The following is a 16762-nucleotide window of genomic DNA, read 5'->3' on the forward strand; positions in this document are numbered from 1 at the left end:
TCTAGCCTCCATAAGGGAAAATGGGTATCCTGCGGCAGTGGCCAGTCATCTTCCTGGCTTGTCAGGATTGGACTTGGCCTGTCAGTCCCCACCAGGAACTCCTACACCTCAGGTGAAACTACTCACATCTGCAGTGAGAAGTGGTTTTCCTTCTGGCGTCAACAAACTCCTCCATGTGACACAACTGTGGTCTGGGTGAACCTGCTTCCCAGGAATGGGGCAGGAGGGAGAGAGAGGCTTTCCTGGGGTAGGTGCTCAGTGTCCAGGAACATGGCAGACCTTCTAACTATCCTACTGTGAGCTCTACAGGGCCATCAGTGCTCCAGTGCTGACGCAGGGAGGGCTCAGGAGGAGGCTGGGTTGTTGGAGTCTCCACTTGCCCCTGCCCTCTCCACTGGGGTCCACATTGGCTCCTTCTGATTCCCCGAAAGGGCCTGCTCCTTGTGGCCAGGGGGAGGGCCCCTCCTGCCAGCTCAGCTCTTTCTCCTGGGCACTGGGACCATGCTCCCACCCAGCCACTCCTGCCATCCTCAGATGCTGGCTAACATGCCGCTTCTTCAAGGACAAGTTCCCTGACTTCCAGGTGGGGCCAGTCCTCAGCACACAGCCACGAAGCTCTTCATGACGCCCCTCGCGCTCCCCACTGGGTCCTCTGCACCTTCTTTGCCCTCAAAAGCCACTCGCTGAATGCGTGATGGAATCCCCTGGCCTCATAAGAAAGGAGCTTCGTGGGCAGCCAGGGGGGCACGTCCTCCGGGACGAGGGCCAGGCAGCCTTGCTGGACCCTCCAGGGAGGCTCCAGACTCATGAGGGACAGGCTCTGAGGCCATCCCCAGACAGGTGAGGCAGCCGAGGGTCATGGAAGGGGGGACTGGACCTTCATCATCAGCTGCAGATGTGCCAGATGACAGAGGCAGGAGGAAACAGAGGGTCCTTGAGCCAGGTTGGACGTGACTGACATTGGGGGACTGGTGGGGGGAATCTGGGTTCGGGTCACTCACGTATCTATACAGCTGCTTTGGGTTGTGTTTACTAGTTTCCTAGTAAAGCTTTTGAAAAACATTCCAAGCACTGCTGAATTGGGAAAAAAATGTTGCTAACATGTGGGCCTGGATCCCTAAGGCGAGGGGGTGGCTCACTAGAGGCCCAAACAGCCGGGATGAGGGCTGCCCCTGCGGGAGAACAGAGCAGGCTGACTGCGGGTGAACCCTCCAGGGGGAGCACCCACCCCCGGGTGCTTCCTGCCACCTGTCCTGGCTTGTGCTCCTAACTCCTCCGCACCCTGACCTCACTTCCCGGCTGGGCTCGGGCCTGCCTACGCCCCATGGCATGCAGAGGTCCCCCTCTGTCCTCCCTGCCTTGAATTTGCCTTTCTTCAGGCTTTTGCTCAAAGCACTTCCCCTGTCCGAGCTGGCCTTCCTTGTCTTTTCCAGTTCCAGGCTCTGGGCCAATCTACTGCCTTCATGACACCTGTGGTCACCCGTATACAGCCTTGTGCCAGTTACCATTACTTCCCACAAGTATGACTTCTCAACCCAGCTAGGTGGCTTGATAGGCCCAGCCTTAGGCTTCTGTACGAAGGGTTCGACAAACATTCTTTGCCTGAAGCTTTGGATCCCAGAGCTAGAGGCCCTACCCTGTGCCTCCAACATGGTGCTCTGATGAATGAATCAATCACAAAGGCAGAGCATCCCCCACAGTCCTGATGCTCCCTTTGGTGCAGGCAGCTGGAATCTTAGCCAGCTTGTATCACAGAAGAGGAACCTGAAGCTTAGGAAGCTTTTGCAACTCCCCCCAGATCACACAGCAGGGAAGGGTGGAGCTCAAGTGAGGGCCTGCCTCTCCTGCACCCCCGCTTGGATCTGCCGGGGGAGTTTCTGCCACCCCGAGTCCCACCTCTCCTTGCTACCCCCATCCCCAGGCAGCAGCTCACTTCTGGCACTCGTCCAAAACAAAGGCCCGTGGGTGGTCATCTCCAGACATAGTGATGACGGTCTCACGCTCGAAGGCCCCTGGGCGGGTCTGGTCCACTGTGTGGCGCGTGATGGTGGATGTCGTGTAGCTTGTCCAATACAGAGTGTCCCAGCCACGGTGATAGGCCAGGCCTTCCACGGAGCCCACGTCTGTGAAGAGACAGGAGCAGCCATTTGTCAGGAGGGCCCAGAGGGCAGCCTGCACAGGAGCCGTGGGGGACAGCCTGGGGCACGTGCTCTCCTGGCTGGAAGGCGAAGTGTGGGGTATGGGAGTGCATGAGGTGCAGCAGAGAGGGCTCGGGGGCACCAGGGTCTGACTCAGTGCCCCAACCTCTGCTGTCCTCACTCAAATGACCTGTGGTCACCTCTCAACCCTCTCCCACTGAGGGCAATCGGGCTTTCTGGTGTGTTTGCACTTTCCTGGAGCTGCAGTTCTGCTGAGCTGAGTGCAATGTAGATTTCTGTAAATCAAATCCTGCTTGGGCTGTACTGGGGAGCCCCCTACTTAAAAAGACCCTGAGCTGGATTGATTATTTTATAAAGCAGACATCTTAAACTCAGGTTAAAGAACCAAGGCACAGTGAGAGACACAGCCGAACAGCAGTGTAAGAGAAAAGACTCGAGTGTTAGTGGCTATAAGCGATGGTGGCTGCCAAAGGGCCATGCTGTGGTATGGTCTGCAGACAGCCGGAGGTGAGGGGACATCCCTTCCAGGGGTCTGGGGATTGATGTGCCAGTCTCTCCTGATCAAGCTACGAGCATGGAGTACCGAGTTTAGCTTCGGATGCTACATTTTTAGACAGACATGCAGGCTGGACTACGTGCAGCAGAAAATGTCCCAGAAAAGGCTGAAAGGACAGGTCTGTATACGTAGCACCTAGTTCGGTGCCTGGCAGGTCTTTATGGACCAGCTGAATGAATATATGAGCAAATGAATGAGTCAAGGGACCCGGTGGTAACCAGGCTGAAGAAGAGAAAATGTAGCAGGATGCAGTTTTCAAAGAGCTGAAAGGCTGTCCTGTGATGACAGCCCTGACACTGTAACTGCTCTTTCCAGAGCACACACTCCGTCCCCAGCATCACTGAGCTAAGCCTTCCTGCACAGCAGCTCGAGGAATCCTGTCTCAGATGAGACACTCATCCACGCAGATGAGAAGGCTCAGGCTTGGCAAGAGCAGGAAACTGACCCAAGTTATTGAAAGCCCAAGTGACTGGAGCTCAGCCCCATGTCTGCAGCCTGGGTTTGTAAGCGTTGGGCTCCACAGAGACCTCTCGCTTGTTCTGTGCCCTGCGAGGCAGAACTAGGACCAGTGGCGGGAGGAAGTCGGGGGCTGCCGCTGACTCCAAATCAGGAGTCATGTAACTGCGGGGGTGCAGTTGGATTCAGCTGAGTTGTAGCTGCTGGGATTCAGACCTAGGGTAGAGTGCCTGGCTGGGGTCTAAGAGTCTGTGCTGCTCCCCGCCCCATGTCCCACTTCCTGGGAAGACTTAGGGTCTGGGCTCACTTTCCACAATGGTGATCCTCCTGGAGCCATCGTCGTTGATCTGTTGGATGTTCCCAAAGTGGATGTCGCTGAAGAAGATGCGATTGGGGGTGCCCGGAGAGGTGCCTGCCCGGTAGTCAAAGGCCAGGGCGATGACGTTCTTCATGTGCTCAGGGTCCTCGAAGGGCTGCACGGGCGCATTGAGGTTGCGCTCATCCGACAGGTGGATACTCTTGAGAATGGTGCGCTCTGAGTAGAGCAGGTAGCCGGCATACTCGCGGCACGATGCTCCGTCTTCAGCCAGCATCCCGTGAGCACAGGCGCAGGCCCGCTGCCCACGGCCCCGGTACAGGCACAGCTGCTGGCACCCGCCATTGGCCACCGCGCACACGTTGGTGCCTGGGGGAGGGGAGGGTACAGAGGGCAGGGCCTGCCTTGGGAAAGGCTCGCTGGTGCCTTTGTCATCCAGGCTTTGGCGAAAGCTCTGCCCTCTGCCTCGGTATCCCCACCTTGAATGACCCTCCAGGGCCCAGAGCCCAATGCCAAGATCTGTCCCAGAGCACCTCAGCCTTTCCTCCCCATCCCTGGGTCTCTCGGGCCATCGGAAGTTGCCCCATGGGTCTAACTTGTCTCCCAGCCCTCTCACACTGGGTTCCCTGGGGAGCACTCTCCCAGGCCAGAGTCCCCCTCACCTCTCCACCCCAGCCCAGAGCCCCAGCCTCACCTTTCTGCCGGTCCCGGTTGAAGACTTTGATGTCTTTAAGCTGGACGCCGATGCCGGTTCGCAGGGGCACGGAGTCTGTGGCATTGTCTTTGCTCCCGCGCTTGATAGAGCCGTTGGCATGAGTCCTGAGGGAAGGACAGGGCACAAGCAGGGCATCAGTGGAGCCAGGAGGGAAGGAAGAGATCAGCTGAGGAGGCCAGGACAGAAGCCCTCACCTGTCACTCCAGTAGATGAAATCCTCAAACACAGACACTGAAAACATGTCCATGTTGTTGCTGGACAGAACCACCTCGCGGTTCTCACCCGTCTCCAGGTCGATCCGTTCAATCTTGTCTGTCCGTGCATCGCACCAGTACAGCTTCCCATCCTACAGGCCAGAGGCACCCACCTCACCTCCAGGGCTGAGCTCGCTGCCAGCCCCATGTCTGGGGCAGCAGGGAGTGCCTGGGCCAGAGTGGGGCCCTCAGTTCAGCCTCCCCTAACTCACTCCTGCCTCCTGCATACACTCCCGCCCACTGCCCTGCTGATAAGGTGACCTCCAGGCATCTCTCCACTCCCCCACTCCCCACTTCTGAGCGACCCCTGCCCATCATCTCTGTGGTAGCAGGAGTCCTACTCTGGGTGGAGGGCTGGGCTGGGAGACCCCGTGACTTCCCCTGGGGTCTAAGTCCTCCCAGAATGGGCTCATCACAGGCAACAGGAGCCTGGGTCAGGGGTCTACCATCGGATCCAAGGCCAAGTTGGCGTGCGAACCTGGTAGTCCACTGAGATGCCGTTGGGCCAGCTGATGCTGACGTTGACCAGCACCACACGCTCCGTGCCATCTAGCCGAGACCGCTCAATACGTGGATACTGACCCCACTCAGTCCAGAACAAGTACCTGTGGGGTGGGGGTGGAAGTGGGGGTCAGTCCTCAGACCCTGGAGGAGACAGGGCCTCATCAGCATGGGCCATGGGCAGAATGACAAGGCCAGTCTGTCCAGCTCCTCACCCTTTCTCCGGGTGGACGGTGATGGCCCGGGGCTTGTCTAGACCCTGGGAGATCACCACGTAGCGGAAGGAGCCATTGAGCCGGGCGACCTCGATGACATCAAAGCCCTGGTCTGTCCAGTAGATGTTGCCTAAGGAGAGAGTTGGTGGGGCTCAGGGAGGTTGGGTGAGGACAGGTGGATCTGGTGTCTCTGAGCCCCCAGGCACCCCTACAGCTCCTCTTCCTGCTCCCGCCAACTCCTCCTCTCACTTCGTCCCCCAGTCCTCTGCCACACCTCAAGCCCCACAAACCTGCCCACTGCTCACCTGCGATCCAGTCCACTGCAATGCCCTCCACACGGCCAATGCCATTGGTCACCACGTCTTCACGCCACGTCTGGTCCCGCTTGGCCCGGCTGATCGTGCTCAGGCCCATGTCCACCCAGTAGATGGTGTCATTTTCTGGAGGTGGAGGAGGTGACATGGGGATGCCCAATAAGGCAGGAGTAAGATGAGGGGTCAAAATCTCACTCTCTCAAGACAGAGGTGAGAGAGTGCCGGAGGGGCCAGGTGCTTGGAAGGGGAGGTGGAGTCGGGGTGGCAGCTGTAGCAAGTGCCCCACCTCAGGCCAGTTCAGGCAGCCTCTCACTGGACCCTCAGGGCACACCACACCACCCCTAAAGCTCCTACGCCACGCCCAACTCCCTCTGCCACCAAATGGCTCACCAGCGTGGAAGTCGATGCCGACAGCCAGCGAGGTCCCGGACACTGGGACCAGGGCATCTGACTTGTCATTGGGATCCAGGGGAATTCCCCTGATTCCCTCATGCACAGAGTACAGGAGAAAGGAACCTACGCCTGAAAGACAAGGAAACTTAAGGCATGGGTATCGCCAACACTCCCTTAAGCTTGGTTCCTGTCACCCTCCAACTGTCCTCTGCTTCTCCTTTGATATCATCCCCCCCCGCCATCATCCCTATCCTCCACCCAGCACACACACCCTAGCCTGAGGCCAGAGCATGGGCCGGGAGGAAGCGCACCTGGCTGGTAGCTCTGGGGAACCACCTGCAGGACCCCTAGCCACCATGAGAGGGCAGCAGAGACTCGGATTTCTCACCCTGTGCTCTGCCGGCCTCCACCCAGCACAACCCAACCCTGCACCCCTGCAAGTTCCTTAGGGAAGTCTGGGAGTTCAGATCAGACAATCAGGACTAGGTGACTCCAAAATCTAGACTTCCAGTTTGGTGCTCAGCCTGATCCTAGTTTCCTCTTTGTCCTCCCTCTGTCTGGTCTATGCCACACCCTCTCTCCAACATCAAAAACTCAACCCCCTAAGGTCACTCCGAAGCCAGTCTCATTCCCAGTTATCCCATTTCTTTTTCTTTTCTTTTCTTTTCTTTTTCTTTGTTTGTTTTTTTTGAGACGGAATTTCACTCCTGTTCCCCAGGCTGGAGTACAATGACGCGATCTCGGCTCACCACAACCTCCGCGTCCCAGGTTCAAGTGATTCTCCTGCCTCAGCCTTCCGAGTAGCTGGGATTACAGGCATGCACCACCACGCCTGGCTAATTTTGTATTTTTAGTAGAGACAGGGTTTCTCCATGTTGGTCAGGCTGGTCTCGAACCCCGGCCTCAAGGTAATCCGCCTGCTTTGGCCTCCCAAAGTGCTGGGATTACAGGCATGAGCCACGCACCTGGCTCTTTTTTTTTTTTTTAATTGAGATGGAGTCCAGCCCAGGCTGGAGTTCAGTGGCGCAATATTGGCCCACTGCAACCCTTGAGCCTTCCCGGTTCAAGTGATTCTCCTGCCTAGGTCTTCTGAGTAGCTGGGATTACAGGTGCCCACCACGACGCCCAGCTAATTTTTGTGGTTTTAGTAGAGACGGAGTTTTGCCATGTTGGCCAGGCTAGTCTCAAACTCCTGACCTCAAGTGATCGGCCGGCCTCAGCCTCACAAAGTGCTGGGATTACAGGCGTGAGCCACTGCGCCTGGCCCAGTTTTCCCATGTCTTGAGGCACCACTACCCATGCACCTCAGAATCCTCCCTTGCCTTTATCCCTTTGATACAGCACATCCCAAAGTGAATCCCCACATGGTCCCTGGTTGCTCAGACTCAGTGAAAAAAAAATGAATGGTCAAGTGAGTTTTGGAAAACCCCAAACACTGGAAAAATTCTTGGCACACATAAACATATTCAAGGCTCTGAGAAGTTCTGCAGCACAAAACACTTTTAAACTTTGTTCAACTCAGAGTTTCTTTTGGTAAAATCTACCCACATCAAAGAGGGAGTCTCCTAGGAATGCACTTTTGGGAAATGCTGTCCCCCAGCAAGCTCATAAATCAGTTAGCAGGTTCTTGTGAAATGCGTCTGGGTTTCATTTCTTTTCTTCAACCCTTACTGAGCCCAGCCCAGGCCCATCATCTCACACTCTGATTACTCCTAATGGCCTCCTAACTGGTTTAACCGCCTCGGTTTCTTCCCCACCACCAATGCGGCCAGGTTGATCTTCCCCAAACATCACTTTCCAGGCACTCCTGGCTGAGAACACAGGAGCCCCGCCTAGCTCACAGCCTTATCTCCAGGACTTCCCCACACTTTGCCCACCACTCTTGGCTGGGGCTCCTGCACACACCTTGCCTTGTGTATAGTTCCCTCTCCTTTGAACAATGCATCCAAATCCTACTTGTCCTAGAAAACCCAGCTCAGAGCATGCCTCTTCCATGCAGCTGCCCCGATCTGCCTGCTGACATCTATTTTTCCAAAATCCTACTGGAGGCACTGGAGAGTCATAGCCACTTCATAGTCCAGTGTCCCCTACACGATGAATGTAGTCTTGTCCCCAAGGTAAGAAGAGGAAGGTGGGGCTGTAGGATAGGAGGGGTCAGGGTTGGGGAGCTGGGACAAGGCTGGGAGGAAAGCCAGGCACTGACCCTCGCAGGCCTGCTGGCCACTCCGGAGGCTATAGCCGGCTGTGCACATGCAGGAGCGGGTCGTCTCTGACGTGGGCAGGCAGAGCTGGGAGCAGTCACCGTTGTTGACACTGCAGGGGTTGGTGCCCTTATGGTCTGGGGGCAGGTGGGAGGCAGAGGGAAAGGGTTAGGTGGCCCTCCTTGGGACCTCAGGGTCAGGCTTGGGCTGCTCAGAAACAGGATGGTCACTGACTACCCTGGACCTAATGGGGGTCACCACCCTACCCAGCTCTCAGGTTTTCTGTCCTCCTGGGCCCCTGGCCTTGTGAACAGGGCTGCTGGGAGCCTATAAGGCGCCTTTGTGGTAAGGAAACAAGGAGCCCCTTTGGGTGGTGGGTACAGCCTAACCCTTACTCCCTTGCCCCATGGCCCTGCAGCCTGCAGCTCTGGACGGCTCCCCTGTTGCCCCTGAGCCCCCAGCGGCCGCCCGGCCTCGCACCTACCCAGCTGGATGCTCTCGTCATAGACCTTCATGTGCATCACCAGGGTGGTGCTGTTCCGAAGGACCACGGAGCCCGAGCCGTCAGCCTTGCTGCATGTGCCCATCTTTTCCGACACCTGATCTGCCCACCACAGCTTGTCCCCTGGGGCAGCAGGAGGGGATGAGACCCTTGGGAAGGCCCCACACCCAGCTCTCCTGAAGGGCCCGTTGGCCCTAAGTCATCAGGCCCGCCCCACATGGTGAGAGACTGCCCCAAGCCAGCCCCTGTCTCCCAGTAGGTCTGGCCTGGCCTGCTCTGTGTCATCTCTGCTTCGCCCAGCAGCCCTCACCCATGATGGCCAGGGCAGTGGCCTTGCCCAGCTGGCTCCGCATGGCATCGATGACCTCCAGCCCACTCCCATCCAGGTTGCAGCGGTTGATGGTATGGTTCCCGGAGCTGATCCAGTAGAGTTTGCTTTCAGGGAAGTCAATAGCCAGGCCTGGAAAAGGGGGAGTCACTGCTGGGGAGTCTGGCCCACGGCTGGGGATCCAGGGAAGGGAGCAGAGGATGTGTGTGAGAGTGTGTGGCTGTGCGTGGGGGGAGGTGAGGGGGCAGGTGGTGAGAACAGGCACTAAGCTAGGGCTCTGGGGAGGCTGAGGGGCAACTGAGGGACCCTGCAAGCACCTGCTGGTCAAGGAATTAGGGAAGGGCTGTGGGGGTGGGCAGGGAAGCTCGTACCCACTGGGCCCTTCTGGCCATTGAAGAGCAGGGTGCGATTGCTGCCATCCATGTTGGCCATGCTGATGTTGTCACCATCGGTCCAGTAGAGCTTCCTGTGGGGAGGGTGCCAAGAGGGAAGGGTCAGGGTCCTCTTCTTCCCAGCCCCACACCCCATGCTCCCCGGCCCTGGGCCCTAGACTGACCCACGCAGAGGGTGGACGACAAGGCCATGGGGCTGCTCCAGGCCCTGCACCACTGCGTTCTTGAAGGAGCCATCCAGCCGGGCCACATTGATCTGCTTCTTATTGGTGTCATAGCTTGTCCAGAACAGGTTTCGGGAGACCCAGTCCACAGCCAGCCCGTGGGCATTTGGCAAGTCTGGGGGCACAAGTAGGGAGTCAGTTGTTGGGTGTCTGCAGGGCAGTGGGTCAGGAGGGGAGCCAGTGTGCTTTCTGGAGAAAAGGGATCAGGAAACCAGGCTGGAGCACTGAGGGGGAACAGGACTGGGAGAAGGACCACTTGGACCAAGTAGACCAGGGTTGGGAGCAAGGGGCGGGTGGAGGTGCCCATGTCCACTGGTGGGCATCCAGGGCCAGGAAGAACCTGCAGAGACGACTGTCTCCACTCCTGTGCCGTTGATGAAGGCCCGCTTGATGGCCTGTGTCCGCACGTCAGACCAGTACACACGCTGCTCGCGGGCATCGTAGTCTAGCACTGTGACGTTGTCGATGTCGGGCACCGTGAAGGAGATGATGTAGTTGTAGTAGGGAGCATCCAGGTCCACACCTCGGATCTCCATCTGACGTGCGTACAGCAGGAACTTCTTAAACTCTGTGGGGCACGGGCTGGTCACTGAAGGCAGTCCCTGCCTCTGTGCTTCCCACCAATCCGGTTTCAGGCCCTGCCTTCTTCTGGATCCGTCTGTTTGCTACTGGCCCTTGGTTCCGTGGACATACCCCACTGGGTGCAGCCCCCCTGGCAGACCTGCAGCCCCTTCTCACAGTGGCTGTCTCTGGAACCTCTCCTATCGGGACCCTCCCGACTGGGACTCTGCCTTAGCTGACAACCGGGATCCTGGGGCCTGCGGCCTTCCCTCCAGCCTCAGTTGCTCACTGGCTCTGGAGGGAGGGGCTCCTACCATAGCAGGTGGTGTTGTCCTTGTGGAGCTTCATGAGGTGGGGGCAGGCGCAGGACACGGTCCGGTTGTAGTTGATGAGACACAGGTGGGAGCAGGGGCCCCGGCCCCCATTGGCCTCACAGGGATTGGGAGCTGGGGGCAGGGTGGAGAAGAGAAGAAGCCAGAGCATCCTGTGACTTGCTGCTCCCTACATGGACCACCCCTTCCTCGCCCACTCTCCTCCCCCTGTTCCAGCAGCCGCTACTGCTAGACCCTCCTCTGCTGCTAGACAGTGCCTCTGTCAACAGCCGGCCCACCCCTGCCATCCCAGCACAGACTTGCTCCTGTTCTCACTGCCCTCTCCTCTCCTAAGAGCTTCTACAGCTTCTAAAGAGGCTGCTGGCTCCCTTCCGGCTGCTCGAGGCCCCGAGCCCCTTACCCATGGGCTGGCGGGAGGGGTGGTACACCTGCAGGTCAAAGGGCTGGGTGTTGGTCCTCTGTACCACGGTGACATTGTGGCCGGTCCACTTGTTGGCCTTAGCCAGTGTGTTTGTTCGCCAGTCAGTCCAGTAGACCTCCCCCCCGTACAGCGTCACTGCAAACGGGTGCGACAGGAACTCGTGTCCCCGAAGCACCTCCATGTGGCCAGAGCCGTCGTAACGGGCTGAGTAAATGGCATCTGACCTAAGAGCATGATGGAGCAGAATGAGGATGCCAGCTGGGATCTCAGCCCTCAGAGCTCTGCCCAGGCACCCACCCTCTGGGCCCTGGCCACAGCCCTCCCAGCGAAGAGCATGGGACCATTCCCTCCCCTAAGCCTTGCTGGCCAGAGCAGACAGACAGAAGGACCAAGGTGTGAGAACCCAACAGGTCCAGGTTTCACCTCTCAGGCCCCGATTCCCAAGCCCCAAGGGAATCTTTCGGTCACTTCTCCCCAGGGCTGCTGTCAGCACTCAGGGCTTTGATGAAAGTCAGAAAAAGGCACCCTAAGCGTGAACCCCGGGGGGCGGAGCCTGCAGTGAGCCGAGATCGCGCCACTGCACTCCAGCCTGGGCGACAGAGCGAGACTCCGTCTCAAAAAAAAAAAAAAAAAAAAAAAAAAAGAAGAGAAAAAGGCACCCTCCCTGGGCAGACCAATTAGAAAGAAGTTTCCCCTCCCTCTGGGCAGACACAGCCCCAGCAGAGGGAACAGAGTGGAGAGGACAGGTGAGTGGAGAGGATGGTACAGTGTGAATAACCACAGCTGATGGCCCTGCTCCCGCCTCCTCTACCCGCCCCCTCCCCTCGGCCCTGGCCTTCCCACGCCCCTCCGTCCTCCTCCTCCTGTGCCCAGTCCTTTGCCACCGTTCCTAGTTCTAGATCCCTTGATCCTTCTCACCACCCTCATCACCACAGGTCCCTCCCCACCCTGTCCTGGTGCCATAGACTTGGGCCTTCCCAGGGCACAGAGGGTGCTGACCTGGCGTCAATCCAAAGGATGCGCTTCTCCAGGTAGTCCACGGTGAGCCCGTTGGGCCAGCCCCCAGAGCCGGTCTCCCGGTGCACGGTGCGGCGCCCAGCCCCACTCATGGAGGCTGCCTCAATGCGGGGCAGGCTGGCATCCCAGTCTGTCCAAAACAGGATCCTGGGGAGTGGGGAGGGGTCAGGAGGGCTAAAGTCAGGGCCCTCAGGGAGCGACTGTGGTGGGATCGTAGGTAGAGGGTGGGAGGAGGCAGATGGCACTGAGGAGTAAGGTGTCCCTGGCCAGGCTGAATGGGACTTTGGGGGGCCATGGGGCCAAGAGAAGGCTGGGCAAGGTCCTCACCCATCCCGGGGATCCAGTGCGATTGCCCTTGGGTGCTCAATGTCACCGGCCAGCAGGGTGGTCCGGAGGGTCCCATCCAGCTTGGCCACCTCGATCTGATCCAGGTTACTCTCCACCCAGTAGATGTTGCCTGCAATCCAGTCTACAGCTAGGCCCTCGGGTGTGGCCAGGCCATACTGAATCACCACCTCGAAACTAGTCAGGGCTGGAGAAGAGAGGGCAGTGAAAGGTTAGTGTCTCCTGGGGAGCTGTGCATGAATGTGTGAAATCCTGGGAGCCCTCGATGACCCACCCTCAACCCTGGCACTTCTGCCAAAGTTTCTGATGTGCCCATATTCAAGAGTAGGACTCCTATTGTCTCCCCAACTTTTTTTTTTTTTTGAGACAGGGTCTTCTGTCACCAAGGCTGGATGCAGTGGCATGATCATGGCTCACGGCAGCCTCAACTGTTTGAGCTCAAGTGACTGCCATAAAGATTTTTCCATGCTAATACATTATGTGTGTGCCTCATTGTTTTAGAGACTGTTGCACAGTGTGGATATCATCACAGTTTACTTAGCCTCCCCCCTCGTTGATGGACATTTGTAATGGTTTCAAATTCAAGTTTGTATTATTACAAACAATACAAACTTCTCTAGTAAAATGTGCCTCTTAGAAGCCTTTGCTCAGATGTCACCTTCTCAGGGCACCTTCCTTGACCACACAACTGAAAACAGCCTGTTTTGATCACTGCTGCATGCCCACTGCCCAGTGTATACAGTGGGCACTCACTATTGTGTGTGACTGAAGGAAGTCTGGGGTGCACCACGCTGCCTGGGACAGAAGGCAGCGTTCAGGTACGCCACTCCTAAGTGGCTTTTTTCTTTCAAGCCTGCAATTCTAGATCTGGGGAGCAGAGCTCCAGGCCATTCAAAGGTAAGGCTGATCATTTTGTTAATTATCAGGCTGGCAGTTCTGCTGACGATAATTACGGGGCGTCAGGCATGGAGACCCACAGCAAAATCTAACCCAATTAACAGAAGTGTGGGGGATGGGGGAGCCAAGCCTCTGCTTTGGGGCCACTTGGATGGGACCTGTGGCCCCTAGCGCCTGAGCGCTCCGCCTGCGTGCATCCCGCCTGGCAGCAATCGGTGGTCACCTCCGTTGTCCAGCAGCTTCCCGCGGTAGATCTTGTCCTCCACCACGTCGGTCCAGTAGAGGGCGCTCTGGCTGAGGTGGAAGTCCAGGGCGATGGTGTTGCGCAGGCCGGGCACCAGGACGCTGTAGTCTCCTTTGTGAAGATCGATGCGCCGGATTTCATGGCGGTTGGAGAAAATGATGAACGGCTTGAAGGGGTCTGGGATGGGAGGGATGTGAGGGGGTCAGCAAGGGGCTAGCTGCCTGTGTGCCACCCGTCCTGGCGCAGGCAGGTCTCTGCTGGTCCGGGCACTGGGGGCTAGGGTGGAAAACTCAGCCTTTGGCACCTGGCCACCAAGCCCAACCCACTGCAGCTTAGAGGCCTGCCTCGGCCTGCCCCACCACACCTCACTGTTGTCTCACCCAGGCTGCGGCAGCTCTCGCCGTCAGGTTCCAGGACCCAGCCCTCGTAGCAGGAGCACTTCACGCTGAACTTGTTCTGGTCGCACTTTTGGCTGCATTTGAGATGCTTGGCACAGTAGCTCTGGATCTGGCAGGTGTGGTTGTCGGGCCCCAGCTCCATGCCCAGAGGGCAGGAACACACAATGCCTTCGCCAGGTGCCACTGAGCAGTTGTGGCTGCAGCCACCGTTATTCAGAGAGCACTGGTCTAGGGGAGGGGCAGGCATGGAACAGACCCAGGGTCAGAAGCTGAGAGGAGGCAAGACCACGGCCCTGCTGGGCCCCAAGTCCTGGGCAGCCTGGACCAAGTCCTTGTGCCCTGCCCACGGCCCCATTCGTCTCCATTCCTGCTGAGCTTCAGCCCAGGACTTCCTGGGCTCCCTCAGGACCAGAGTTGGGACCCTTGCACCCACCAGCTGGCACCATACCTCCCCTTCCCACAGGGAGCACCCCTCAATATCTCTGTCTGGTCTCGATATGTTCCTGCCTTCTTGGGCCCAGGGTGGGGGCCCCAGCTTTTTGCCTCCCTGGGAGGGACCCTGGGAGGTCCTTAGGTCCAGTCCCCTTGTGCTGATCTCTCCTGATTTGGAGGGGTTTGGGGTGGGGTGCGGCAGGGCCTATACCACCCTTGGTCCTCTGGCACACCCTGGAAACTGCCAGCCTGACTGATAGCCTGTCGGCAGTTCTCCCAGCCAGTCCCTGTGGCCTTATCTTCCACTCCTCCCTTCCAAGGAACTGGGGGCTCTGCCTGTCTAAGAGGACCAGATAAGGCTGCTCTGCTCCTCATCCCCAAGTCACAACACATGGTCCTCCCTGACTCCCGGACTCCCCCAACCTCATTTCTTTTGGTCTTGAATGGGCATCCTCCTCCCCTTGCCTGTTTGTTTGTTTGGGACAGGGTCTTGCTCTGTCGCCCAGGCTGGAGTGCAGTGGCAGGATGTTGGCTCACTGCAACCTCCGCCTCCCAGGTTCAAGCGAGTCTCCTGCCTCTGCCTCCCAAGTAGCTGGGACTGCAGACATGTCCAGCTAATTTTTGTATTTTTAGCAGAGACAGGGTTTCACCATGTTGGCCAGGCTGATCTCAAATTCCTGAGCTCAAGTGATCTGCCCGCCTCAGCCTCCCAAAGTGCTGGAATGACAGGCGTGAGCCACCGCGCCTGCCCCCATGCCTTCTCACTCACTCTGCAAGTACTGCCTGTCCTTGGGAACCCCATGCAATCCCCACATCCTCCAGGAAGCCTGCCCTGACCATCAGCAGTCAACCCTGGTGCCTTTGTCTCCACAAGAGCACTCCGCATCTCTCTGTGGTATGCATGTGGGTGAGGGGTCCGAGTCTCCACAGCAGTTTAGGAGCTGTGCGACCTTGGCCCAGGTCTGGGGGACCACTATGGAACCCCTCTATGCCTCAGTGCTCCCATCTGTCAAACGGAGAAAACAGAGCACCTGGCCCCCAGGGATGCCTTGTGGATAAACTGCTCTAATGGCGTGGCTCACTCAGCACAGCGCCATGGGGAGCGCCAGGTCCACACAGGCTGCTGGTGACCACTCTGGGTGCTGCTCGCCTGCCCGGCTGCCAGAGCTGCTCTCTCCTAGACTCAGGTCCCCCCAAGACTGTCCTTGGCCCAGACTCCTACCCAGCCACCCTCCCCACCCTTCTCCTGGGACCAGGCCTCACCGCAGAGCTCGCCCTCATCTGAGCCGTCGCCACAGTCGTCGTTGCCATCACACAGCTTGTCAGGCGGCAGGCAGACTGAGGTGTTGTTGGCACAAGGGTGCGAGGGTGGCCTGCAGGCCAGGGACTCGCAGTTCTCCTCATCCGAGTTATCCTCACAGTCATTGTCGCCATCACACACCCACGCTTTGCTGATGCACCGAGCTGAGGGACAGGTGCATTATGAGGGCCCAGGCCCGGGGACTGGGGCTCCCCCTGCCCTTCCTTCCAGACCCCGTGGGCTTCTCTAATAGGGTCAGGATTGCAACGCTGTGGGGTCCACGAGGAACCCTGAGGCTTTTTGGGTCAAATTCACATAGGCAACAAACAAGGCAGGAATCTGCAGCAGGAGGTGCTGAAGCTCAACTCTGGCAGGGTTTTGGCTTCTCAGGTCCTCTGTGCAGGCTCTGGCCCTTCATGCCTTCCCCCACCCATGACACACAAGCTTCCTCTGGACTGCCTTTTGCCTTGCACTGTCCCCAGCACCGCTCCACACAGCACAGTGCCATCCCCTTTGCCGCTACTCTGCTCTCAACACGGTCTCCTCCTGCCCACATTGTGCTGTTCCAGACGCCCTCCAACCATCCTCTTCACCTGAGTCCTTGCAGCCAAACTTGACACTGGGATCACAGACGTGGGTCACTCCCTCACAGCTCTTCTCATCGCTGGAGTCCATGCAGTCAGTGTCCCCATCGCAGCGCCACCGCAGGGGGATGCATAGTCCATCCAGCCGGCACTGGAACTCATCAGTGTGGCAGCCACCAGGGGGCCTCGTGGCTGCAGAGGGACAGTGGAGGGCCTCAGGAGGGAGGGGTTGCCCAGGTCAGCCCTCCTCATCCCTGTGCCCTGCCACCCCGGTAAGCCCAGCCTGGGGCTATGAGCAGAGGCAGGCCTGGAGAGTCTGCCAAGCTTTGCTGACACTCCTTGGAAGCACCAACTCAGTAGTAGAGTCAGGAGGCATCACACCTCCAGGGGCCCCACAATCACCTCATCTAATCCCCCCATTGACACCAGAGATCTCAGCTGGAGAAGCAATTTGCTAAGGCCTGAGCCCAAATGCCCACCTCCTTAGCCTCTATTTCATTCATGCCACAAATGTTTACTGAGTGCCTCCTGTGTGCCAGGCGCTGTCCTGGGGCCAGCACTGAACCAGACAAAGTCCTTACCCTCATGGAGCTTAGGTTCTAATGGGGAAGAGAGACAAGACATAACCCATAAATCTAGACTGTAATTTCAGGTATTGATAAAGCTATGGAGATAAAGCTGGGTAGAAGCTGAGACGGATGGGGG

General features: G+C 58.0%; 1 protein-coding gene across 2 annotated transcripts in view; it reads right to left on the bottom strand.

Moving 5' to 3' along the window:
• The window catches only part of LRP1 (LDL receptor related protein 1), an 85312-nt gene that overhangs the window by 24331 nt on the left and 44219 nt on the right, over positions 1-16762 (bottom strand). For both annotated transcript variants that reach the window (XM_016924881.4, XM_016924882.4), the window contains exons 21-42: positions 16067-16249; positions 15437-15637; positions 13724-13969; positions 13323-13520; positions 12185-12389; positions 11840-12004; positions 10820-11064; positions 10402-10533; positions 9867-10094; positions 9467-9641; positions 9282-9376; positions 8893-9042; positions 8565-8705; positions 8083-8217; positions 5877-6008; positions 5478-5612; positions 5173-5302; positions 4935-5061; positions 4397-4548; positions 4182-4306; positions 3479-3856; positions 1934-2123 (exon numbers count right to left, since the gene is read on the bottom strand). In XM_016924881.4, coding sequence (XP_016780370.1) covers positions 1934-2123; positions 3479-3856; positions 4182-4306; positions 4397-4548; positions 4935-5061; positions 5173-5302; positions 5478-5612; positions 5877-6008; positions 8083-8217; positions 8565-8705; positions 8893-9042; positions 9282-9376; positions 9467-9641; positions 9867-10094; positions 10402-10533; positions 10820-11064; positions 11840-12004; positions 12185-12389; positions 13323-13520; positions 13724-13969; positions 15437-15637; positions 16067-16249 — 3868 coding nt within the window. The remainder of the gene's footprint in view (positions 1-1933; positions 2124-3478; positions 3857-4181; positions 4307-4396; positions 4549-4934; positions 5062-5172; positions 5303-5477; positions 5613-5876; positions 6009-8082; positions 8218-8564; positions 8706-8892; positions 9043-9281; positions 9377-9466; positions 9642-9866; positions 10095-10401; positions 10534-10819; positions 11065-11839; positions 12005-12184; positions 12390-13322; positions 13521-13723; positions 13970-15436; positions 15638-16066; positions 16250-16762) is intronic.

The sequence above is a fragment of the Pan troglodytes genome, chromosome 10 (assembly GCF_028858775.2).
Source record: "Pan troglodytes isolate AG18354 chromosome 10, NHGRI_mPanTro3-v2.0_pri, whole genome shotgun sequence".
NCBI classification, from domain to species: Eukaryota; Metazoa; Chordata; class Mammalia; order Primates; family Hominidae; genus Pan; species Pan troglodytes.